This window comes from Mustela lutreola, chromosome 3 (assembly GCF_030435805.1).
Source record: "Mustela lutreola isolate mMusLut2 chromosome 3, mMusLut2.pri, whole genome shotgun sequence".
NCBI lineage: Eukaryota > Metazoa > Chordata > Mammalia > Carnivora > Mustelidae > Mustela > Mustela lutreola.
This window is the reverse complement of record NC_081292.1, coordinates 157488311-157515696: the sequence shown is the minus strand read 5'-3', so window position 1 is coordinate 157515696 and position 27386 is coordinate 157488311. Positions and strand designations below refer to the sequence as shown.

At 39.7% G+C, this 27386-nt stretch overlaps 1 protein-coding gene across 3 annotated transcripts in view; it reads left to right on the top strand.

The window, feature by feature from the left end:
• Positions 1–27386, top strand: part of GPD2 (glycerol-3-phosphate dehydrogenase 2) — a 141687-nt gene that overhangs the window by 33693 nt on the left and 80608 nt on the right. For 2 of the 3 annotated variants that reach the window (XM_059167292.1, XM_059167293.1), the window contains exons 2-3: positions 6026–6135; positions 24388–24559. In XM_059167292.1, coding sequence (XP_059023275.1) covers positions 6034–6135; positions 24388–24559 — 274 coding nt within the window. In that variant the 5' untranslated portion in view covers positions 6026–6033. Of the gene's footprint in view, positions 1–3400; positions 3493–6025; positions 6136–24387; positions 24560–27386 lie in introns of those variants that run through there. The other variant, XM_059167294.1, reaches the window with a different exon arrangement.

The following is a 27386-nucleotide window of genomic DNA, read 5'->3' as shown; positions in this document are numbered from 1 at the left end:
CTCATTTCTTGTTTTTAAGTCTCAAGTGTGGGTAAAGTTATTCAAATGCATGGTTTAACCTGGAGAGTAGCCTTGCTTTGGAATGGGAGGAGGCAGACATGGTGAGCGCCTGAGGACCATTTGAAATGGGATGTCACTGCTCTAGTCATTCTGTAATGGGAATCCTAAAAGGCAACTAAGAATTCAGTTGTGCCCCGGTAAGTTGCAAGGTTAGCCTGAAGCATGGCTCGGCAAACTCCGAGAAGCAGCCAATCCAGTTTTTGTTTGCCAGCAGCAAGCACGGTTTATCTGGTGGCAGTGCTAGGCACAAGGTTCCCCCAACCAGACTTTTAGCTCTGATGACTCTGGTGAGTTTGAGACCATCTTTTAAACGAGTGCTTTCATTTTCTTCAGATAGGTATCTAGATGTGGAATTGCCGGATCTTATGGTAGTTCTAGGTTTTGTTTGGTTTTATTTTAAAGATTTTATTTATTTGACAGAAAGAGAGAGAGAGAGTGCGCATACAAGCAGTGAAGTGAGGGGCAGAGGGAAAAGCAGGCTCCCCGCTGAGCAAGGAGCCTGATGTGGGACTTGGTCATGATCTGAGCCGAAGGCAGATGCTTAACCGACTGAGCCACCCAAGCATCCTGGTAGTTCTTTGTTTAATTTTTTTCTATGTTTAATTTTTTTGATGAACAGCCGTACTGTATTCTATAGTGGCTACCCCAATTTACATGCCCCCCTGAGTGCAGATGGTTTCCTTTTCTCACCTCATCGGCCCTGGTTCTCTCTCTCCCCCTCTCCCTTCCAGCCTGTATGTGTGTGTGCCTGTATGTGCATGGACATCGATATCTAATTGTGGTTTCCATTTGCATTTCCCTGGTGATGAGTGATGGTGAACATCATTTCACGTGCCTCTTGAGCATTTGTATGTCTTCTTTAGAAAAATGTCCGTTCATTCCCTCTCCCCATTTTTTTTTTTTAACTGAATTGTTTGTTTTGCAACTGAGTTGCATGACTTCTTTATGTGTTTTGGATATTGAACCTTACCAGATGCGTGATTTGCAATATTTTCTCCCATTCTGTTGGTTGCCTTTTCATTGTGCTGATGGTTTCCTTTGCTGTGCAGAAGCTTTTTAGTTTGATGTAGTCCCACTTGCTTATTTTTGCTTTTGTTGCCTGCACTTTTGGTGTCAAATCCAAAAAAGCATCACAAAGCAATGTCACAGAACTTACCCTGTTTCCTATGTTTTCTTCCAGCAGTGTTATGGTTTCAGGTCTTATATTTAAATTTTTAATCCATTTTGAGTTTATTTTGGAATATGGTATAAGATAATGGTCCTCTTTCTTTCTTCCTTCCCTCTCTCTTCCCTTTTTCCTTTTTTTCCTCTCCTCTTCTCTTCTTTCTTTCCCTTTCTTTTCCTCTCTTCTTTTCTCTTTCCTTCTATTTTCCTCTTTTCTCTTTTTTTTTCTTTGCATGTGGCTGTCTAGTTTTCCCAATACCATTTATTGAAGAGACTATTCTCAATGAAAAGACCCTTTCCTCATTGTATATTCTTGGCTTCTTTGTTAAAAATTAATTGACTATATATGCTTGGGTTTATTTCTGGGCTCTCTATTGAACTATACGTCTGTTTTTAGTGCCAATAAGTTTTTAGTGTTAATACCATACTCTTGACTAATAGAGCTTTGAAATACAGTTTGAAATGAGGAACTATGATGTTCTAGCTTTGTTCTTTCTCAGGATTGCTATTCAGGGTCTTTTGTCTGTCAGAGTATTAATAACACTCAATATAGCACAACTAGTTATAATACAGAGTTAAAAGACAGATTTTGATATTTAATTCTCCAAATTGATTGTAAGCACCTCGAGGGCAATCAATAAACTCATGGATATATTTAGTTGAGTACCTTTTTGTTCAGAATTTTTTAGTTGGGCCAGTGTTCCTCTTGCTAGAATTGGAGGACTGGCACTTGTCTGTGCAAATGCAGGAGCCAGTCCTGAGACAATGTATATACAACTGAATTCATAGGCTATTAAATATGGACATCAGGCTATGATAACTAAGCTAATTTGGGGGGCGCCTGGGTGGCTCAGTTGGTTAAGCATCTGACCATTGGTTTTGGCACAGTCGTGATCTTGGGGCCTGAGATTGAACCCCTCATTGGGCTCTGCCCTCAGTGGAGAGTCTGTTCGGGATTCTGTCCTTCTCCCCCTGCCCCTCTCCCTCCTCACACACTCTCTCAAATCAATCAATCAATCAATCAATCAGTCAATAAAATCTTTTAAAAAATAACAAAGCTATTTTTATTTCTGGGTGATTTTTCTACCTCTCATTTCTCACACTTCTAGTTGCAAAAGGTTAAGATTTATCCATTTTTTGTTCTCTTTCTTTACTAATTTCCCTGTTGCACTTCTGCTTAGATGGAAACAATCTTTCTGTAATCATTGTGAAAACTTTTCTCCTTATGATGGAAGGTAAGTGGGTATAAATTTTAAATTTCTTTGGTTCAGCAGTAAAACTAAGTTCTTACATTACCATAGATATTTTGTCAGAGGCCTTTTCTTTGCCTTAGGGAAACCCTAATGCCAAGGACTGTACACATTGGGTGAATGTTTGAGAATAGGACTTCTTTTAGGAATAATAGCAAAACATGGTGTGGCCCTTGGGGAGAGGTTGTTATTTTGAGAGCAAAAAGCAGGGCAGAACCAATCAGTGGTTAAGAGTATAGACTAAGCTGTGGTTTTGTCACATACTAGTCAGTGACGTTGGGTAAATCCCATACTCCCTCTGAACCACAACTGCCTCTTTTATGAAATTAGGGTGTTGCGAGGGTGATATGAGCTGATGTATGTAGAATTGAAAGCACAGTCCCTATTACCTAGCAAATACTCAATAAATGTCAACTGTTATCATTATAACATTGATGATGTGATGACGACGACGACGTGCTTTTGTTTTTGAATTACCTGCGAGAGTGATTTATTCATCACAACTAGTAGGTGATCTTACAGATGGATTTGATCTCAATAGAAATAATGATCCCCTAAGCATAGGCTATTTTATGAAATTACTGGGAAAAAGAAACTTTACTGATTATTGTCAATATGATCACTAAGTCTGCAAAATAATACATTAATGCAGTTTTTCACTAGCACTAGTGGCTTGTTGAGAAAACCCATGAAAATATCTTCATTAGTGAGTTTTGGTTTCAGAAATCAAATTGAAGCACTATGATCAGTTGAGCAGGGAACTCAGGGATCTGCACAATTGGAAAAACTATCTCCAGACTGAAGTGGCTGAGTGAACACGTCTGCTGAGACATTTTTCTTGACTGTGTTACATAACATCCCTCAGCTGGCTTTGTTGATGTGTGGTATTCTTTGTGAGGTCATCAATGACAACAATTCAAAAGCAATGATACTGAGTTAAAGTCAATCAGCTACAAAACTTCCAGCAAGGGGACCACCAGGCTGCTGTCTATATGGGGCGGGCACATTCATTGTTTAGGTAAATCGAACTAGGTCTCTATTCTCTGTCCCTCATTGTCAGGGGAACCCCGTTAGCCTGGAGATAGCATGTCATCTCTGGACTGTTAGGGTTTCCATTGTTGTGTGATAGACCTCCTTGTGAACATGTACAAAAGTGTTAGGAATGGCAGTGGTGGGCTATGACAGATGACTGCCTCCCAAGTTGGCTTAGTTGAGGTTTTCCGTGTCAGAGCAACCTGGGATGTAAGGGTTTGCGTAGGGTTCACCAAATGATGAAAGGAGGCCAGTAGCCATCATATCTACCAATTATTCTGCATAATTCGGGAGAGCGAATGTTTGATGAAGGTTCTGCAGCAATAGAGAAACATATTTGTGTGAAACATTTTTTTCTGGTGAGACTCTTTTTTTTTTTTTTTAAGATTTTTATTTATTTGACACACACAGAGAGAAATCACAAGTAGGCAGAGAGGCAGGCAGAGAGAGAGGAGGAAGCAGGCTCCCCACTGAGCAGAGAGCCTGATGTGGGACTCGATCCCAGGATCCTGAGATCATGACCTGAGCCAAAGGCAGAGGATTAACCCACTGAGCCACCCAGGTGCCCTCGTGAGACTCTTAAAAAAAAAAACGAGTCTTAGAATTTATTAGTTTGTTAGAAGGAGTGAAGTCAGAGGAAAAATAAAATTTTTAGAAACGTCAACTTTTATTTTAGTATATAATTTATAGTATTCCAAAATGAATTTTCTATAGAGTCCCAGTTATCAACTGCACTGAAATTCTTTGATTTAGCGTAGTTATGCTAATTCATCCTGTATAGTTATGCTATTCATCCTTTATGGACCCAAACATTTTAACTGTATCATAATTTACATTAAGATACTATATGCTCTTTTCTTATCCTAGGTTAAAACTGACTTCATATTAAACATTTTCCTGAGTCATGAGATACTTGTAGAGTAAAGGTATGTTGTCCCAACAGGTCTGACCTCCACCCATTCAGGACAATAGGGTTATGGCTTCCGTGTAAGATCTGGGTGTGCCAGTTGTTATGATGAATAAAAGCCCTAGGCAGGTCAAACTGATACTGAACTATAGCAACTCTACATTGGAACTGACTTCTTCTTCTTCTTCTTCTTTTTTTTTTTTTTAGGTGATCACACGGTGTTACCTTTTTTTATTTAGCTAAATAAAAGCTGGCAAGAGTTCTTTTGGTGGAATCTTCATTTTTATGTACTTTTTTGCGTGTTATTTTCAAAAAAGTTAAAGGATATTGGAGCATTCAAAAATTTTAAAAAATGTAGTGATTCTAATAGTGGAAATACGCATGCACACACACACACACACACACACACACACGTTTCAAGGTGAAAAGAAAGTCATGAGCTAACACAATGTAAGACTTTATTTTAGAAATACATAGCAAGGGGCACCTGGCTGTCTCAGTCAAGTTAAGCATCTGACTCTTGATTTCCCCTCCGGTAACGACCTCCGGGTTGCACTCTTCACTGGACATGGAACCTGGTTGGGATTCTCTCTCTCCCTCTCCTTCTGCCCCTCCCTTCCTCCCTCCTCCCTTTTTAAAAGATTTTATTTATTTCTTTGGAGAGAGAGAAGGATTCCTCCCAAGTGAGCAGGAAGGAGGGGTGGGGGGCAGATTGGGGAGGAGGGGAAGAAGGAGATGGAGAAGCAGACTCCCCACTAAGCAGGGAGCCCCACATGGGCCTGGATCCCAGGACCCTGGGATTATGACCTGAGACGAAGGGAGACTCTTAACAGATTGAACCACCCAGGTGCCCCCACTCCCTTGCTCTCCCTGAAACAAACAAACAAAACAAGTGCTTGATATGAAGACTTCCCCCTTGAAATTGCAGTGCCATGCCACCCTAGCTAGAAGAAACCTTTTTCTTTTTTTAATTAAGTTCCCTTAATTACAGGAATTATAGCAGTCACTAAGAATTATCTTCTGTCTCTTTGTGAAAGGATCAAGGCATGGTTTCCTTTGACTTTTAGTATGTCAAGTGTAGATGCTTAAGGACAGGAATGCCCAAGTGTTGGCTCTTGGCTCTAGTGAGAGCATCATTGGTGGGGGGAACCCAGGAAGGGAGTTGTGCCACCATCTGAATTAAACCCGCACCAAAGAATCTGAAGTGAACATGAGACTCACTGTCTCCATTAGTGACAGACTTCCACTGTTCTCCTTGTAGAGGGGATTAGCAGTTGAACACGTTTTCGAGTAGAGAGTGCAGTTTTGTGAGTCACACAATACGGTTTCTTTTCATGGCATTCTTGACTTTATCCTGTGTAAGTATCTTCAGTTGCCTTATACCTTGCTTTTCTTTAATTCCTGTCGGAAGGTGACTTTTATGTGGTCAGTTCCCTCATCTCCATTTTTTTATGTGTTGTTTTTGGCCCATGATAATGTCCTTATTTTATGTTTTGTTTTCTAGCTTAACATCTGTTCGGAATCTTGCAGCGTCCCTCTCTACCGTGGGGATTGTTATCTGATAAAAATCCCAATTCACTTCTTTCTGTTTCCTTTTTGTTTTTCTTTGTAGGCTAAGAAATGGCTTTTCAAAAGGCAGTGAAAGGGACTATTCTTGTTGGAGGCGGTGCTCTAGCAAGTGTCCTAGGCCTCTCTCAATTTGCTCATTACAGAAGGAAGCAAGTAAGTATTATGCATGTATTGGTTATACTATGAAACTTATATCTATTAAAGAACTGCATTCGGGGCATGGGTGTGTGTTAATTGTTTTGTTTAGAAATTACTGTCTTGATCTGACAGACACTAATTTAGAATACTCCCTTAATGATTCTTGGCTACTGTGTGTATATAATTTTTTTAAAAAGTGAATTTCTTTATCAGAAAGCATTACATTACTTAGCTTCTATTTTGGCTCTCCGGTTTTAAGAGAGTGCCTCATTTCCGAAGGCCAGGTTTTGTTGTCCAATTCATCCAAATGTCTGGATACCTTCTGTGTTCCTGCCAAAAGTTTGTCTTATTAGAAGGCAGGCAGGCCTCTGAGACAGGAAATGGAAAAGGGCCTGACAAAAGACCCAACGTTGACTCTTGGTTTTATTTCTCAAAGGTTTACTTACTCATGTACCATTACTTTATATTGGATCTTTAAAGGGAGAAGGCCATGAAATGAGATTGGTATGAAGTTTCCAAATAATTTAAAGTGCTAAAATATATATATATATATATATATATATATATATATATATATATATTGCTCAGTTTATGCCCCCTCCCCCCCGCTTTGCACTACAACTATGTCAAATGGATGCCAAGAAATTATTTTGGTGAATGCTTTTGTTCTTTTTCAGCTTGAAGTTCTGGCGGCTGCCTCAGTGGTTAGGATTACTAGTCTCCTGTTCTTGCTTCCCCGTGTCTCTAGGGTATTTTTCACTATCAGCTGGGTGGTATATTCCTCACTCAAAGACGGAGGAAAAGGAATTGGGGAAGCTGTTTGCAGTTGGACTCGTTTTATTCATTGCTGTGAGAGCCTTTATGCCATGGCTGGTCCTGTGCCTGTTTTTTCCTTTGTGCTCTGAGAGTAGAGCCGGCCACATTGCTTGGAGTCCCAGGTTCTGAGTGAGAAATACTACTTTAAAAACTCTTACCGGGAAGAATCAGTTTGGTGGCTTATAGTTAAACAAAACAAAACAAAACGAAACAAAACAAAAAACCGGCTTGTTTTTAGTGCTTCCTCCTAAAGACAGAAGGAATTGAATAGGCTGTGTTAGTCTTTTTGATTCTTACCTATGAGCACATCGCCCTTACGGTTTCCCCAGGTGGATATCTTGCAGGTCCTAATTGATTGACTTGCTCTGAAGCTCATGGTCACTCACGGGTCATGCGGAGTTCTCTGTTCCTTTAAAAATATTGCCTTGGTTGCTTAAAAGTCAGTGTGAAAAGATGCCGCTCCTGCTGTGAGGTTATTTCAGAAGTGCAGTTTGGTTTGAGACGTAGGCTTTAATGGATTAGGTTATTTCTGCCATCTTTACCAGGCAGTGCTATCCCAAATGACACTGGCAACTGCCGGCGCCAAAGGTCACAATATCTAATATGATGAGTTGTTGCTAAATTTGTACACGGTTTATGTCTGTTAACCACAGCAAGCATGTTCTACTTCAGAGTTTATAAGTTAACTTTGTGTTTGGGTTATACTGCTTCATATGTTTTATTTGTTTGATTTTTCTCTTTTCTTTTTCTTTTTGTTTTTTAAGATTTTATTTATTTGACAGAGATCGCAAGTAGGCTCTGAGAGGCAGGCAGAGAGAGAGAGGAAGGGAAGCAGGCTCCCCGCTGAGCAGAGAGCCCTATTCGGGGCTCCATCCCAGGACCCTGAGATCATGACCTGAGCTGAAGGCAGAGGCTTTAACCCACTGAGCCACCCAGGCTCCCCTCTTTGATTTTTCTTTAATCTCACTCAATAAACAGTTGATACTGTCTCTAATCAATCACATTAAGGGCGAATTTTCGTTAGTAAAATCAAGACAAAACAAGAATCTACTGATTTCTGGGTCATTTTGCATTTTCTCCTTCCTAAGTTAGACATCCTGACTACCCTAATGGCCAAATGAAATGGATACCAGCAGTTTTAAGTCATTTATAATTTTAATCTGACAAGTTCTTTTGAGAAAAATCACCATAGGCATATTCAATCAATGAGTTGCATAAGGCATTCATCCAAACGTGTGCATTCTTTTGTGGTGATTCCTGTCCCCTAAAGCCACTGCCTTGAGCGCATTTTGCGTGGCAGGTTGGGATGTAGCCTTAGGGATTAGCAACAAAGAGAGAAGAGAGATGAGGGGGGAGAGGAGACAACTCTTTTGGGCCATTGACAGGAAATGACCAGAGGCCTCAGCTGTCCTCTCTCAGAAAATATCTGCCAATCAGAGCCATTCTGGGGGACTTTTCAATGGTCAGGAAAATTCTGCCCCCTGATACCGATTATTTGGCTACATTTTGTAGAAGCTGTGTCTTTAACTGTGACTCGGCATGCTCCATTTTTCCTGCAGAGCCATGCTTAATGTATTGGCTTGTGTCTTTATATTTTTTTCTTCCAGTTTTCTAAGATGATTCTAACTGATGAACTGTCCTCCTTTAAGAAGAAATTGGTGTCGAAAGTCCAAGATGCTGACGTATTAGAAAGCCATCTGTCGAGTTCAAGTTCAGGCACATTTTGCTGGCATTCCTGCCCCTGCAGCTCTGTCTCCCCTGGCTCCTCGCTTGTGCTCCTTTGATATTCTGAGCACAAAGCTTCCTTCCTAAAGTACAGGCAGAGATTGTATTCTAAGTACAACAGCTTGATTCTAGAAGTTGTTCAACAGTTAAAGCACATTTGACAGAAAAGGTAGTGCTACCTGTCAACATTTAGGTGCCAAGTCAGCTCACCTGAAAACTTTTAAATCAATTCTACAGTTAAATTAGCTTATATTTGCAAGGGGGATAATGAAGGAATGCTACTCTGTATCCCTTCATTTAATTAAATAGAAAACACTATGAAATCAAGTAAGATACCGTTCACTTACCTTTTACCCAGCTGCTTGAATAAAAGCTATTGTAGGTGAGGAGATAGAGACAACTGCGGAGACCCTAGCATTTCTGGAGACAGGTCAGGCATTAGAGGTAATAGCAATGATTGTTTAGTCTCAAGTCGTAGTGTGGCTTTCCCTCATACAAGCATATTATTAAAATTTGTATTTGTTTTTCAGTGATCGGTAGTGTCCATTGTTGACCCAAGGGGAGCATAGAGATTTTTTTCTTTTAAGATAAATAAATCAGAGTTAGAAGGGATGGACTAAGGAGATGATATTATTATTATTATTATTATTATTATGTTCATTTGGAGCTGGAGAAACCTGAATTTTCCTAATACAGCGAGGAAGCTGATGAAGAGATGAATATTGGCTGACTTTTTTTTTTTTGTGTGTCCACCTACAGGAAAGGAGGTTTGTGGCCACAGAGAGTATCCACTTTCCAGGCTCTTCTCAGTGGCACGTGTAGGGTTTTTTTGAATGGTCTTGGAGAGACTTCCTATTCATTTCATTTTCCTCTTTTTATTGCCTCACCCACAAGTAGGTGATATAAGTGTCCCCAGAGTCTTCTTGATGTTCCTCTCCCTGGATCAGCTACATGCCAAGGCCCAGGCGGCTGAGTAATGGCTCCTGTCATCACAGTGGGTATATACCACTGTCTTAAATCCCACCAGGAATGCGGCGAGCAAACATCACTGTAGTGGTGTGCAGATTTTTGAGAGCAGGTTATTAGTCATTCACTATTTAGTAGAAGGCAATTTAATAATAGTTTTACTTGGAAGGGACTTGGAGGGTATCCGGTCTTCCTCTCGGGACAGGATGCTCTTTTAGTGATTCCCTCATATCAAATCAAAGAGACGTGTCACTTCATGAGAGAGTCTCCTTTTATAATTTTGAGTTGATGAGACAACAGAGTGGATGGAGAGGGGAGTTTAAATTAGGAGAGAGGGTCTTGGGTACTTTCAGAGCCAGTGAACCTTCATGAGGAGCGGAAGTGGGGAGTGGTAAAGCCAGGGCTGCATGAGGGGTCCTCAGGTGGGTGGGAAGAATGGGGGCGGCTGCGGGGAATGGGGACAGAAGCAGGATGGGCGTGCAGAGATTGGGCTGAGGGTTACCCCAGGCTTTTGTCCTTCATTATAGACCAAAGGCATTTTTCAAAACTTTTTTTTTTTTTTTTTTGTAAACTCAACGTTTATGTCATACCTTCCAGGTTTAACTGGAAACACTGGTGTGAGAGTGTGGGCTTCTTTTTAACCCCAGTGGTGTGGTTGATGTAACAAAGATCTATTTAGGTCTGAGGGTGTGCCCTCCCACATAACACATGCTGGGTTTGTTCCTTCCATTACCCACTCTGAAGGTGTAGTGGGTTTTGTGAGCCAACTGGAGGTGAGGACTGAAAACCACTGAGAGCTTTCTCAAAGCCCGGATGTGAAAGTTTTCTTCTTTTTTTTCTGCACCAGACCAAGGTAGGGAATGAGCTTCAGGGTATGGCAATCAAGGTCTCTTTTTAGTTGTGGAGTGATTGTATTAAAATCAGGGAATTCAGAGATTCTCAACTGATCAAATATCCTTCCATTCCTGAGTGATAGAACATACAGGATGAGAGCACCATTTTGGCAAAGATTGCATGCCTCCAACGCTTGGCTTTACTGAAGAGCTAAGAGACTATGGACACTTTTCTTAAGTTCTCTGGATGTCATTTTCCTATGTCTGTAAAATAGAGAGAATAGTGGTGCTGCTTCCCTCTGAGGAATGCTGAAGAGCAGTAAAGCCTGGAAAAGGTTCTGGAACATAGTGATCTTTCAAAAAGTCTGAGCCTGGAAGAGGTTCTGGAACATAGTGAGCTTTCAAAAAGTCTGAGCTAGTAGTGGATCCCCAGGTGATAAGAAGGTACAATGTGAGTCTAAGGCGCAGAAAAGTTGCTCTTGTCACGGGTGATCCTGGCATTCAGGGTTACTTTGTTAAGACTTGGAGGTCATCAGCACTGCTCTGTCCTTCATCTGAGGTTGTAGGACATTGGCCAGACAACAGGTTATACAGATACCTTATGTTCTCTCTTCGCCTTGCTTCCTGATTGGATGAATTGGATGATGAGCCAAGGAGCAGGAGAATAAAGCCAGTTATTAACTTAAACTCTTTTCCTGTTGCTAGTAATAACTTACTTGAAGTTCTGGTTGTTTCTTCTCTTTCTCTACTTGGGTCTTTATGAGTTTTGGCAGACTTGGTTTATATGGCTGATGTGTTTCTAAAAAGTTATGTGAATACAGTATTCTTGATAAATTAATTTTATATAGTAGAATGCTATTTGTTGGATGCTATGATGAAACATTCTAGAAAACAAACAATATTTAAAAAGGCGTGCTTCCCCCCCACCCTGGAATTCTCTTGTAGCATTTTAGCTTGAAGTGGAAAGCAGTTAGGCTTATTACTTTCCAGAGTCAGTGAGGTAGTAGTAGTGATTACTGACAGGATGTTCATGCTTTGTAACATAGCCTCTGACTTTGTAAGAGACAGCAATTTATACACCTTGAGTGGCTTACTTAAATATATTTAAGTAAAAAATATTACTTAAAATATTAGAGTTCACTCTGTGTGTGAATTAAGGGAACGTGAGAAAATGATAGTGGTGATGTGTTAGGTGAGTTGAATTACAGGTAAAACTGTATTACCTTTGTTGCTAGTATCATCGAAATTCAGGAAGAAAAATACATATGCTAATAAGAGGCAAAGTGATGCATGAATAATTAAAATCCATAGGAACTTTGAAAACATTGTTCTTTAAAAAAAAAGAGAAAACATTGTTTTAACTCGTAATTTCAGTCTCAATGCATTATTTTTAAGAGATTCTAATAAAGCAGAGCTTTTTGACTGATAATACTAATGACTCAAAATACAAAAGAAGATTGGAGGAGTAAGAAATAGAATGGTCAGGTCATAGAATGAAAGTAAGATCTACTTTGGGACTTATTGCAACAGATCCCCAAATGGGCAGATATTTAGCTTCCTGAATGTGTCTGTTACACAGTGTGGAGGAGATTCGATGAGCCTGTTAATGTGCTCAGGTCATGCATGTTTTCAGAACTCCACTTCCTTCATAAGGTAAGGTTAATGTCACTGACTCCCAGGCTTTTTCCTGATGCCAAGCACCAAGTCAATACATACAAGCCAGTGATCTCAGTACCTGACACAAAGCGGGTCTTTAGTATCTAGGACTTCCCCTTCCCCTGCTACAGGGCGTGAACATTTGAAATAGACCTAGCCCTATTAGACGTAATAAGAATGCAGTAGCACCAGATTTCTTTCCACGGTGGAGCTTTTGGATAGCACAGTATGGCTTATATTAACTGCCGGACAGAGAAACTAGTAGAGCATAGAGAAATGTGAAGTTCAAGTGAGTATCTATTGAAGAGAAATAAAAATCATAAGCAAATAGGGGTGAAGGGTGTGGAGCAACAGCTACCCTCCTTTATTCCTGGTGAGAACACAAAATGGTACAGCTACTTTGGAACACAGTGGGACAGTTTTTTATAAAACTAAACATATTCTTACCATTTGATCCAACAATCACTCTCATTGGTGCTTACCCCAGAGACTTGAAAACCATGTTCGCACAAAGATCTGCCCAGGGATGTTTATAATAGTTTTATGCATAATTGTTAAAACTTGGAAGCAACCAAGATGTCCTTCAGTAGGTGAATGGATGAATAAACTGTTGTACATCCAGACAATGGACTATTATTCAGTGCTAGAAAGAAACAAGCTATTGTGCCATGAAGAGGCACAGAAAGAAAAAAATCGTAGTGCAAGAACTCTACTGTGGGTTCTCCACAACTGCTGGAGACAGAAAAATGATCAGTTACCTGGGGTGTGAGGGCCATGAATAGGCAGAACATGGAGGATTTTTAGGACAATGAAACTCCTCTGTACGATATTATAATAATGGGTCTGTGTCATTATGCATTTGTCTAACCCCATAAAATGTACAACAGCAGGAGTGAACTCTTAAGTAAATTATTGACATTATAATGTGTCAGTGTAGGTTCATTCTTGGTAAAAAATGTGCCATTCTGGTGAATGATGTTGATAAAGGACATGTATGTGTGGGGGCAGGGCGATATGGAAAACCCGTGGATCTTCTCAATTTTGCTGTAAACTTGAAACTGCTGGGGGGGAAAAAAGCCTTTAAAATACACAAATACATGAATAAAACTTGCATAGCACCTAGGACATGATGTCAATTAAGTTTTTCATTCTAAAAATTCCACTCCCACATGACTTTTCAGTAGTATCTTTGATTGGATGTAACTACTTAATTTTTGAACATGCTCTATATCTTTAAGAATTTAACCCCAGTTATAAATATTCTTCTGGTTCCTAAACTAAAGAGAGTGGGGTTGAAATCAATGTAAGTCTTCCTGAGCACTGATGTAGCTCAAATTGTGGCATGACATGTCTGCTTTATGTTTCCCAGATTGCTTTTAACTCTGAGTCAATTCCAGCTACCAGACTTGTTTGTTCTAAGTAAATAATCTTCTCCAGAAGCATTTTTTCATAGGTTCACAAACAGCCTTTTTCTTAAAAAAAAAAATGACAAAGTTCTGGAGAAGCAACAGTTCTTAAACAGTCTTTGTTTTCGTTGATGATGTTTAGGTGGGGTACCATGATGTGAATACCATACAAAGAATGCATATTAAGGAGGACAGAGAGGACCAGTGCTTAAGGAAGAGGCTCCTTGGTCCCACCTGCCTGCTTGAAGAGCTATTAACTTCAATGTTACATCAGATATAAAGTGGTTTAGTGGTGCTTGTGTTTGTCGTTCTGTCCTTTGCAGCTTCTTTGTATGTGCGGATTTAATTTTGTATAAATGATGGGTCCTTATCCACCAGAGGAAGATTCTGAACTGTGTATGGACTGTATGCAGGGTAGAGGAGTTGTGAATCTTAGGTTGTAATGCTGAACATAACCCATAGTTGTGTATTAATTAGAGCATGCTAATTGGTGTAATAAACAACCCCCAAAGCTCACTGGGTTATCACCATGCAGGTTTATGTCTTGCTCACAATACAGTTTGGTGAGGATGGAGGCGGGGACCTGCTTCTTGCAACGACTCAGGGATCTATGTCTCTTTATTCCAGTGGTTCTGCCATATTATAGGGCTTTTTGACCCACCAGATCATTTCCAGCCAACTCTCAGGGAGGGTGGGAAATGCCTTGGAGGAAGAGGAAAAGTTTTAAACATCCAGCCATTACACCTGCCTCCTGACTTTAGTTTCTAATCCAGTTGACAAATGAGTTGCATTTCTTTTCATGAGAGTTTTATTGTTGGAGTTTTTGCCAAAGACTGTGGCATTCACTTGCTTCTCTTATGCAGAACCTCGTGCATAGATTCCTGGAAGAACTCTTTTTCTCCTAGAAGCAAAACTAAATATGTTGGGGCTGTGTCTGATATCTAAAACTTGATGAGGATTCGGAATACACTATATTTTCCATAAGGCCAGTTTGAACTATTCTTAACTACTCTATATGGTTAACCGTTTCTTCAGAGCCATGCTTCATCAAAGCACTAAAATTATGCAGACAGAGCTGGAAATGTTCTTTGAAGAGCATCCTATCATCTTCCTTATAATTTTGGTTTTTATTTAACACTTAGCTCCTAAAGTGGGGCCATGGCAATATCTTTGAGTTATAACTCACATCAGGCCTTCGAGGAGTTTGTGATGCTATTTTATGGCTGGCATACAAAATCAGCGAGGTTAACTGTACTTCTAGAGGTCACACAGTGAGTCAACAACTGAGCTATGATTAGCGTTGACAGCTGGTGAGCTTCTAGGCTGTTGCTAACTGAGCAACATTGACATTCATTCTGATTTGACTTTGCATTTCATTTTCAACTATTTATTCATCTTGAGGGCTCTTTAAGAAACTTTTTAGGGATATTGTGGGACTGAGCAAACTTTCTATAAATGCTTTGGGGAGAGTCCTTCAGCTCCCTTCCCTTCTCCCCGTCTTCCAACTTCATAGTCAAATTATGTTTATGTTCGGAAGGCTTTTTGTAGGTAGAGTTTGGGCAAATTAAGAGAAAATAGATGCTTTATGTTAAGTTAGGCAACGTTAATTTTACTTACTTCCTTTATTTTCTAATTTGTGGTTTCTCAACAAAGGCCTTCTGAGATCTAATTATATGCTTGTGAGGACAAATAGAAATGTTATTTTAAAAAGTATATATTTGAAGAAATAATTCACAGAGAAATGGAAAGTATGCATCATAAAGTTGACCCAGAACGATTTTGAACATCAAATTAAAACGTAGCTGAGGGCCATCTGGATGGTCAAGCTTGGAATGATCGTTGGGCTCATTGGGTCAGCATTTTATTTACCTTCAAGGAATGGGAGAAGGATGAACCTCCTGTGTCCACTTCCAAACATATGTCTTAGCGAAGTTTTTAAGGAAAAATGCTATTTCATACTTGATGGCCCAGGGTTGCTGGCCACAGGCTGTCCACAGTCCCAAGAACTTCTGAGTTCACTGACGATCACCAACAGCTCCCTGCTGGTGCCAGAGAAGCTGACAGATCGAGGGGCCCAGGTAATCTACATTTATAGGCAAAGAGAGCCTAGCACAGCTGAAGTCAGGGGATGTGAAGTCAAACCTGAATTCAAATTATGATTCTCTCAGTTACTTGCATAAGGAATAACTGAACTCACTTTCCTCGGTGGTCAAAGGGTGCCTGTGTTCTGTGGTAATGACGAGACCTACAGGAGCTAGTTCATTAGAGAGTGGGAACCAGTAGCAGCCCAGCCAGCCCCAGTGCCGCCTCTTCCTTCTCTGGCCTCCCTGAGCTCAGCCTTCCTTTCCAGATCTTCTAGTTCTCAGCAGGCTGTTGGGATTGAAGAGCAATATCAAGTTGAGATACCTCCAACTATTATCGTTTCTGAAGTATATATTTGAAAACCAATAAAATGTATCTCCCAGACCTCAGATCATGTAGTCAGTTATGAAGTGAGCTTATCTGAAGTAGATTCAGACAGAGCGAAAGGATTTTCCCTCTTCCTCAGCTATAAAAAAAAGGTTCACAAGTTAACAGTTTGGATATATTATGATTACTATTAAGAGAGCGTCTCTGTGATTTCTCAAATGAATAGCAGCCACATAAAGCGTGGACGGCACATTCAAGGTGAGCTGGAGCTCTGATCTCAGTACCCCCAGAAGGAAGGACTTGTTTTCTCTTCTTTGGTGTCCAGTGGAGATGACAGTCTACCCATTAGCAACTGTTCCTACAGAGTAATCGTGAGTCCCTCCCTGAGGATGTTCACAGTGAGAAATGTTGCTTGCTGTCATGTAAGTACAAGAAAAAACATCATTGTTTAGAACCACAGAGTGGTTCAGGAGGTGAAGGCCATTAAAACATTTTAAAATTCACCGTAAGGAGATGCAGGTTGTGTCTTCTTTTTAGGAAAATACAAATATTGTTGGTCTTTTCCAGTGACAACAAAACGCAAAGCAATTTCCTTAAAATCTAACAGTTCCATTAGCAATATGTGATTGAATCACATGCTATGGGAGAGAGTGAGAGTGATAGTTGCAGTATGAAGTGATTTGCATGAAACCCTACTTTATACTCCAATTATTACTGTACATGATTACAGGACAACCTGGTTGTTAATTGCCTGTGGTCTTTAAATATGCACTTCTTTCAGAAATAGACACTAATTATTAGATCTTGTTTTCGGTCTCACCTGAAGTTGCAAATGTCTAGGATTTTTTTTTTTTTTTTAAATTTGCAAGTCTAATGGTGCACATAGTAAAACTGGTCTCATTCTGAATCCTGTTCTGTTCTCTGGGATATAAACCCTCAAAGATTATGAACTTGGCTTTCAGTTCTCTGTAGGTGTTCACAGGTAACAGTCTCTTGACAAAAACCACACGTTTGGTATCAGAATTCTGGAGGAATCTTGTCTTTTTAAAGCATAAATGAACATTTGCTTAGAAGTTTAACAAAATTCCTATTTCTCCATAGACCATCATAATTAAATATCAGAAATAAAAACATCAAAGTAATATTAAATATTCTCCTAATTCTACAGGATAAGAATTTTTTTGTTTGGGAGCTGTGGTTAGAGTTCTTGGACTCTCATTTCTTCTGGCTTCAAGTGGTGGAATCATAGTGTTGGGCTTTTCCTGTTTCTAGCCTGGGGTCGGCAAACGTCTCTGCCTATAGGGGCTAGAGTGGGTGACATAAAAGCATGAAGCCAGTAGTGTGAGCCCTGCACTAACAAGACCACACAATTCCTGCCCAAGGGATCCATGCTGTTGCAGCCGATTCATTTCAGAAATCACTGTTATATGAAATATAGCAACTTTTAAGTATTGGATATGCAACACATGTTTTTAAGAAAGTAGTGTGCTGCACAAATACATTAGGATGACTTCTGGTTTTAGCACATGCTGTTCCCACTTCCTTTCCTGTCATCGTTACCCATCTAAGGCCTTGTAGTCCTTTTTCCTGTAGTCCAAGAAATCTTCTCAGGTCCGGATGAAGTGTGTGTCCTGTGGCCTTTATAGCATCTTTTCTATCTTAAATCTGCCTGTTAAGCAATATTATGAATTACTGTTTATCTTTTTGTTTTGTCCTCCAATCTATAGACCTGCCAAGGACCTCTAATACATATTGATTGGATGAGTAAGTAGTTGTGGGTCAGGTGTCTTGTCAGGAATAGACGTGTGAGTTTTGGTCTCTCACATGATTTAGGGTATGTTGACGTTCCAAGGTTTCTCCCAGCATCTCTGGGTCAATCTTTTAATGGGGCTTTCTCCCAGATTCCTGCTTAATCAATCTGCCTGGAGGAGAGCTGGTCTGAGAAGATTTGTAGCACAAACACCTCTTTTCTTAAAGCACGTTGCTACTTACCAACACTATTTTATTCTGGCTGCTTTTCTCTTTATTTGCCATCAGCCAACATATTCTAGGGAAGGTAGAGTGCAGATGTGTTTTTGAGACTCAAAGCCATATGAAGCCATATGAGTCTCTCTCTTGTCATAATTGTAAGTACGGCCTTAGGCTGTGTTTACTGCCTCTGAAATAAACTTGGTACTTAGCTTCTCAGTTGCAACACTTCCCAGCTTTTATGGGGGAAAATATAAACAAATAAAATGTTGTTTTAAATGTGGTGTCAGAAATTAAATAAATTACCCTCAATAGTGCTGTATCTTTAAAAAAAATTTTTTTTGGAACAACTCTTCAGGAAAGCATCCACAACAAAACCATGGTAAAAAAAACCAGAAACTTTCAGAGTGTGGTAACTGGTGATAGCTCACCCTATTCTAACTGATAAGTCTGTTTCTTTATTTTTTTCTCCCGTTATATATTGTCTGTGTGGTGTAGTTGTATAACATGTAGTCTGTGGGCAGGCTGTGGAGGTGCGGTTCCCAGCTCTTTCGTATCTGAGCTGCATTAATCACCGGCCAATTACTTGGCTTTTGTTTGTCTCAGTTACTTCTTCTGTAAAATGGAGATCACAGTAGTACTCAACTCATGGGTTATTATGAGGATTAAATGAGTAGAAAAAAGTAAAAGGTTTATAACAGTGCCTGACATATAAATACTGGATACATATTGGCTTTTTTTTTTTAATGGAAGAATAATTGATGTATAGTATTGTATTAGTTTCAGGTGTACAACATAGTGATTCAGTATTTATATACACTACAAAATGGTCACCACAGTAAGTCTAATTACCATCTATCACCATACAAAGTTGTTAGAATATTATTGACTGTTTTTCCTGTGCTATACATCGCATCCCTGTGTCTCCTTTATTTTATAACTGGAAGATCATACCTCTTAACCCCTTCGTCTCTTTTTGCCTATCTCTCCTACACTCCTCCCCTCTGGCAACCATCAGGTCATTTTTGATCTTGGAGTTTTTTTCTGTTTTGTTTATTCATTTGTTTTGTTTTTTAGATTGATACAGTATTTGCCTTTATTTCACTTAGTGTGATATCCTCAAGGTCCGTCTATTTTGTCACAAATGGCAAAGCTTCATCCTTTTCTATGGCTGAGTAGATATAGGTACAATATACAGCTAAGTAATATATATATATTTTTTATAAATATATAAAATAATATATAATATTATATATATTAAATATATATAATAATATATAATAATAAATATATATATCTATATATAGAGAGAGAACGGAGTGTCTCAAACACACACACAAACACTTATACAACCTACATCTTTGTTATCCATTCAACTGTTTTCATTTTCTTCAGATGAATACCCAGAAGTGGAAATGTTGGATCATATGGTATTTCTACTTTTTAATTATTTGAGGAACCTCCTTGGGGCGCCTGGGTGGCTCAGTGGATTAAGCCGCTGCCTTCGGCTCAGGTCATGATCTCAGGGTCCTGGGATCGAGCCCCGCATCGGGCTCTCTGCTCAGCAGGGAGCCTGCTTCCCCCTCTGTCTCTGCCTGCCTCTCTGCCTACTTGTGATCTCTCTCTCTGTCAAATAAAATAAATAAAATCTTAAAAAAATAATAATAATTAAAAGTCAGAGCTTAACTGCTGAAGCCACTCCAGCACCCCAACAGCTTTATTTATTTATTTTTTAAGAAAGGCTCCATGCCAGCGATGGAACCCAGTGTGAGGCTTGAACTCACAACCCTGAGATCAAGGCCTGATCTGAAATCAATAGTCAAATGCTTAACCAACTGAGTTACAGAGGTGCCCCTTATATTTTTTGATACTAGCCATTCTTTTTTTTTTTTTTTTAATTTTTAAAATTTGTCAGAAAGGGAGTGCACAAGCAGGGGGAGTGGCAGGTAGAACAGCCGAGGAAGAAGCAGACTCCCTGCTGAGTAGGGAGCCTCATGTGGGACTCAGTCCCAGGACCCTAGGATCATGGCCTGAGCTGAAAGCAGCCACTTAACCAACTGAGTCATCCAGGTGCCCCAATACTAGCCATACTGAGAAGTATCACATGATATCTCGTTGTGATTTTGATTCACATTTCCTAGATGGTTAGCAATGTTGAGCATCTTTCTGTGTGCTTGTTGGCTCTCTACACATGTCTGCTTACTCTTTTTAAAGTCAAGTTTATTGAGATAGAATTTGGGGTATGATTTACATTATGTGGTATAATTCATCCTTTATAATATACAGTTCTATCAGTTTTTGCAAGCCACATACAGTCATATAACCAATAACAAAGTGAAGATACAGGACATTTCTATCCTCCTCAGAATTTCTCTCTTCCATAAAGGCCCATGTAGTCAATGTTTTAGGTTTGCAGGCCATACCATCTCTCTCTCTCTCTCTTTTAAAGATTTTATTTATTTATTTGACAGAGATCACAAGAAGGTAGAGAGGCAGGCAGAGATAGGGGTGGGAAGCAGGCTCCCCGCTGAGCAGAGAGCCCGATGTAGAGCTGGATCCCAGGACCCTGGGATCATGACCTGAGCAGAAGGCAGAGGCTTTAACCCACTGAGCCACCCAGGTGCCCCGGCCATACCATATCTGTTGCAACTTCTCTACTTTGCTATTACAGTCATGTGCTATCCACGAATGATTGGGTGTGGCTATGTTCCAATAAAATCTGGCTTATTAAAACAGACGGCAGCCAGATTTGGGTGGTAAGCCATAATTTGCTAACCTCTAACTTAGCAGAGTGCATTTGAGATCCAGTAATGTTGTCAGGTCTATCAGTGGTTTGTTCTTTTCATTGCCAATTATTGTTCCGTTGCATAAATACACCACAGTTTGTTTAGTCACTTAGCAGTGATAAACAAAGCCACTGTAAATATTTTTTGTGGGTGAGCACAGCTTTTGATTTCTCTTGAGTAATTATCTAGGAGAGGATTGCTGGGCTGGATGATAAGTGTGATTTACTTTTATAAGAAACTCAAGTTTTCCAAAATGCCTGTATCATTTTGCATTTCTACCAGCAATATAAGAGCGTTCCAGTTGTGTTGTATCTTCACTTGCACTTGGTGTTGTCCTTTTTTTTTTTTTCTGGTTAAGTTCAACCTGCTCTAAAAGACTGTGAAGAATCTTAGAAACTAGAATAAAGATCCTTACCTATGACCTAACTTAAATTGGAAACTCTTGAAGGCTTTTACACATGGAAATGGCATATTTGGGTTTTAAAATGATGACCCCCCCCCAACTGCAGTATGGAGACTGACTTGGAGGTAGGCATGGTGAAAATGCAAAGACCTGTGGGAAGATATCAGATTAGTAGAGGGAAAAGGGAACAGACTATGACTTGAAAAGGGACAGCGAAGATGAAGTGACTAGGCCTGAGATTTTTTTAGGACACGGAATAGATAGCACTCAGTGGAACTTAAGAAAGTGGCCCGAGCTGCTAGATCCAAAATGGTTCCTTCCCTGATGAACGCTGACAGGGAAAAATTTTCAATTTTGAGATACATGTGGGACATCCAAATGGAAGTGCCAAATGGGTAGTTTGATGTATGGATTCTGGAATGGGGAATAGAATTGTAAGTCTGTGTGGTATAAGGTTATATGACCATGTGGAGGTGGAAGAAATTCTCTAAAAAGGCCCAAGAGGACCTAAGTGCTTAATGTTGAGGAGTAGAGAGGGACCTTTGAGGAAACTAGGAGAGAGTGCATAAGAGAGGCTGGAGAGAGAGAGAGCTCAGCTCAGTTGTCTCTCAGATGCCAAGGTGAGTGAACAGAAAGTTGTGTGCTGAGGTGACAGCTAACATGAGGGACAAAATGTGCTGACTGGATTTCGCAGCAAAGTGGACATGAGTCAGTTTTGGTCGTGGTGGTGGTGAGGGTGGTGGTGTGTATGTGAAAATGCAGATTAAAATGAATTGAGGAGTTGGTTGAGTGAGTAGGAGGTGAGGCAATAGAAAAAGCAAGGGTATACAGGACTTTCCAGAATTTTTAGGATGGTAAAAACATATGTGAAAGGCATTTTTTATTCTTAAGGTGAGATGGGAGAGAGTGTCGTGTGGGGGCGGAAGGATGAGAGAAGGGACAAAGACAGAGAAACAGTGCAGTCCATGGAATGAGAAGCCCATAAGGCATGAGGGGTGCCCATCAGACCCAGTAAACTTGCTGAGGAAGAAATTCAGTTGGGTTTAATATTCATAGTTACGACCTGTTAGCAGAGCAGAACAGGGGCCTTTTAGTGTTACCAAGTTCTAATGACTTATATAATCATGATATAGTCCTTACATTTATTTCTTGAATATTTCTATAAAACTTACCATGCAGAAAATGTCAGATTTTTTTTTTTTTTTTTTTTTTTTTTTTTTTTTTGATGTGTGAAAATGCTCTGGCAGTTTAGTCACTTGTCAGTCTTATGTCCAAGTACAACCCATCTGTCATGGCCCAGTTGAATCCTCAAATGAAAGAACCTCCCTCCTTGACCAGAAGGGTCATAGCCTGGTACTTCTTTGATTTACTCTGGCATTTTGTTCTTTCTACATACTTTTATATATATGAATATATATATATATATATATATATATATATATATATATATTCATCTTCTTCTTCTTCTTTTCCTCCTCCTCCTCTTTCTTTGATGATAGAAGGCAAAGCCCGTGACAAAAAAATGTCATGTTCCCCCCAAACCTAGCAGTTAGATTTATTTAGTTCCCGTAAATGTATGTAAGTATGAGTGTAAATGTGAACATGGGGAAATGGGACATGGTTATTAGTAGATAATGCGAGGACTTGTGTAAAGGAGAATAAGATTTTTGTGGCATGTGTCTGGATCATAAGCCTGAAAAATTATGGCACCTGATTATAATCTTCTGTTTTTATGAGACTCGGTAAAGTGGGATTTAAAAATTCCCTTTTACCTGCCATTAAATGATTAAATTATTTAATAAGTAATAGCAACAACTCTGTGGTGGTGCTTTACAGTTTACCATCTACACTCATCTCATGTGTCCATCAGACTGAGCACAACTCAGAGATGTAGAGCTAGAGACATCACAGGGGTTTATCCCATTCTACAAAGGAAGAAACCAACACCCAGAGAGATAATGTGTCAAAAGTCACATACTAGTAAAGAAGAGTGCTGAGACCAAAGCCAGGAACCTCTGATCTGGGTATTTTTTTTTAGTGTCCTTTCTGGCTTCTAGATTTATTTTTATAGAAATCCAATAGGCCTGACAATAATTAAATTCAATTTTAAGGAACAACTTGGTTTATTTTATTTAAATGGATAAAAAAATCACTTACCAGAACAATATCTTGTTTGGAGTTAAGATCACCTTTTCCTGAACAGTCTTTGGCCTTGTGGTTAAAGAGCTTCCTCTGTGGCTCCTACAGCAGAATGGGAAAAACACTGCCGGCATCACACTGATGCTGGGGTTTAGAAGAAAGAAAACAGAACTTACATACCTGTGGATAACTAACTGTTAGAGCAGCTCTAGCCAGCACTGTTGACTATAGTGATTAAATCTAGTATTAGCATTTTACTCATCTGTTTTTCTGGGCTTTTGATTCTGCTTTCTGGCAACTACTTTTTTTTTAAGACCATTTTTTATTAAGGACAATAACTTACATTCTAATGAAAGAAAAACTAGAAACAGGGAACGCCATTATCCTTTAGGGGAGCTTAGCTGGCTTTATTTTATTGTTAAAACCTTCAAATATTGAAATAGTGTATACTAAATATATAAAATCTAGAATTTTATATTAAAACATTTAATGGGGTAGTCTCTGACTAAAATCCTTTAAAAAAATTATTTGCATTGGCCATAGTTGATCATTTAAATACGACAATAACTTTCATTAAATGGATTCTTTTTTTATTATATCGACCTAAGCTCATAGACCTTCAAGCTCTAGAATCTATTTTTGCCAGAAGTATTAAAGAACGAAGAACATACACTTTTAAGAAATTGCAGAAAGGCATAAAGTGCTTTTTTCCTCCTCCTTTCAACACTTTTAAATGTTATCTGAATGAATTACTGCTATGGGGTAAAACATTTCCTTCTGTTCTCCTATAAATTGTCTTTGACTAGGTATTTGGGAATTGCTGAACAGTGTGGGAAATAGTTGAACTTGGCTGTTTATGAAACCAAAACAAGCAGTTGAGATACTGAATCTAAAACCAGGTGTTCCCTGCCTAAATGGTTATGGCTTATTAAAACACAACAAAAGAGAAATACCGCTCCCTCCCTCAGCGCCCCCCCCACTCCAGATTGTAAGGGCTTTTCTTTTCTACAGGGCAGTTAGTCCCATGGCTCTATGTGGACTGTGGACTATGGTCTAGCTTTGGTTTTGCTTACACATCTCTTCTTTCGGCATACTGTCAGGTGTATTGCATTGGCATTCCCATGAAAAACTAAAAGCCGACTTTGGACTCTTAACACCAGGTGAGCTTGGCCTATGTCGAAGCAGCCGAGTGCGTCACAGAACCTGTTAACAGGGAGCCTCCTTCCAGAGAAGCTCAGCTACTGACCTTGCAAAACATGTCTGAATTCGACATCCTTGTCATTGGAGGAGGAGCAACAGGGTGCGGCTGCGCACTGGATGCCGTCACCAGAGGTGAGTCCCCACGTGGGTGGATGTTTCCCCACCCTCGCCCCCAGTCAAACACGCGATGTGCGCTCTAGACTAGTAAAGTCACGTTTCTGGCACGTTGCCGGATTTTCCAGCCTTTGTGAAGCACCTTCATAGTTTCTTAATCTAGGCACTCGCACAATTTTAAAATTAAACATAGCTGGTATTTTACCCGTAAAATTTCTTTAAAAAGAAATTTCTTTAAAAAGAAAATTTAACTTCCTATGAATTCATGAACTTGTTTTTTTTGCTTATTTCTTTCTAATATCCTAAAGTAAATGTCTTTTAATGAAATAAAAAATATGTATCCTATGGTCTGAAATCACATTTGTGTCAGGGAACGGTAGAAAAGACTTATTAAAATGAGTTCATCTATTAAAATAACTATTTTTTCCTGTATCTCTTAAAAGCATTTCTTCCAGTGAGATATGAACTTCAGTTTAGGAGACTCGAGTTTATTGTGAATTCATGACGGAAAAGACAGTTGCTAACCTGTAGTTCTGTCTCAGGTACCCAATTAATTAGTCAGCATTGGGAAAGGCATGTCAAGAAGTTCTTTAAAAATGGAAACATGACACATAAAGAAAGAAATTCTAGTAGGAGCACCAGTGCTCTTCCATGTGATATAGTTAATAAAATAATTTGATTTTTGCCTGTGGTTATTATTAGTGTGGAATTTGGGGTGAAGGAAATCTGGGTACATATCTGTCTCAGCAGCTTTATTAGATGTGTTTATAGTTATGGACACATACACATGCACTCACTTAGGCGAATTCCTTAATTTCTGTAAGGTTCCTCATCCTTCCAGTAAGTTAAAAATACCTTCTTTGAATGATTTTTGTGAGGATTAAATGTGAAATCATGAAGACGGCTTTTGTGTGCTTGTCACACAAAATAGAAGCTCAGTAAGTTGCAGATAGTATTTATAGCTATTATTATTATTATTATTATTATTAAGTAGGCTCCACATCCAATGTGAGCTGGAACTCATGCTCCTGAGATTTAAGAGTCACATGTTTTACCACCAAACCTACCAGGTACCCCTATGACTGCCATTATTAACATGAAGGCAAAATACTTTTATTTTTTTAATTATTATTTTTTTAAGATTTTATTGATTTATTTTAGAGAGAGAGTGCTGGTGTGTGTGAGAGCCAGGTAGGGGGCGGTGGATGGGGAGGGGGAGAAACACAGCCTGTGGAGCCCACATGGGGCTCCATCCTATGACTGTGAGATCATGATCCCTAGATCAGGACCTGAGATCACGACCTGAATCGAAAACAACAGCCGGATGCTTAACCAGCTGAGCCACCCAGGTACTCCTAAGGCAAAGACTTTGAGAACCAGTTGTCCTAGAGAAATAATCTTTGTGGTATCCTTGGATGTATCCAGTTGGGCTAGGCACTGCTGTGTGGAACTTTGACTCTGGGTTGTTTTAGTTACTGTATAATGTTCCAGATTTCTTGTGGTGTCATACTCAGTGGTAATGATTTATTGCATGGAGCAATTCTTCTCAGATTAAGTTACTCATGTACCTGGTAGAATTTACTTTTCAGACAGGAATAAATTTGGCAAGATTTAGGCACATGAACTATAAGCAGGAAAGTGCCGTGGATTTACTGTGATAGCATAGGATCTGCACTGAAGTTTTAACCCACCGAGACTTCACAGCTTAGGTCCTTTTTGTCACTTTTAAATAATGGTAAATTCAAATATAGGAATTTATTGTGTTATCAGGCACGCCCTGATTTTCATAGAACTCCCTGTTTCCGTCCCTGGTTCGTAATTTGTGCCACATTATCCTCGGACAAACGAAAGCAGCTGGAAAGAATGGTTGTAGTTACCTTGAGGTATTAGAACTCACCTTTCTCCCTTGGAGGCTTGGGAAGGAGTTTGGAAAGGGAGGGCATGTTGGTAACATAACGGGCAGTCTTGTTAGAGGCTAGCCCTCCCAGGAGTTAGAATTGACCAGGTGATAGTTTTCTGTCTTAGCAGATCATTTCCCCAGTAAGATTCAGAAAAATCTATTGTTTGGTGTTTCCTGTTATGTTCATGTTATGTCCTGAAATGTATGGCAGTTAAAAAAAAAAATTTTAGTTAAAAAAAAATTTATTTCCACGAATATTCACAATCTGCCTGTTGGATGCACGGCGTTGGCAAGATGCATTGAGCACTCAAACTGGATGGACGGTCGACACCTTGAAGGTGCTCACAGTTCTGCTCGTCTTTGTAGACGGAATGACATCACGGAGGATACGTGCCTTTCAAAAGGCACGTGGGCATTATGGTTCTATAAAGCGGAGGGTCGTTATATCTGCAAAAGGTGGTCAGGAGAAAGAAAGCTGCTATTTAGCATAGGTAGAATTTTAATAGGCAAACGTTGCTTCGTGGAAGTGTCGCAATCTGAGCGCTTGTGCGGGAGGAAGAGCGTGGAGTCCGCGCGTGTGGGAGACGGCTCGTTTCCCTTTGGAGCATCGAATGGTTGGAGCAGGGTATGAGAGAAGCTGGGCAGGTGGGACTGGGCCTGGTATGCCAGAAGAAGGCCTTTGGACTTTACTGAAGAGGCCACTTTGAGACATTGAAGTGCATTGGATTTGGTAACGAGGAATAGATTGGCCTTAAGGAAGGAGCTGGCATGGGCATAAGCTTTTAAGACATCTAGAAACAAGACAAAATAGCAAGGACATAACTTGATTGTGTAGTAGGATATAAAGGAGGGAGGCAGCATGTGCGATTGCTCTCTACCTTCCTGCATCCGCCCATCATCCATTCCTTCCTTTCGATCTTTCTTTTTCTTTCTTCTTTCTTTCTT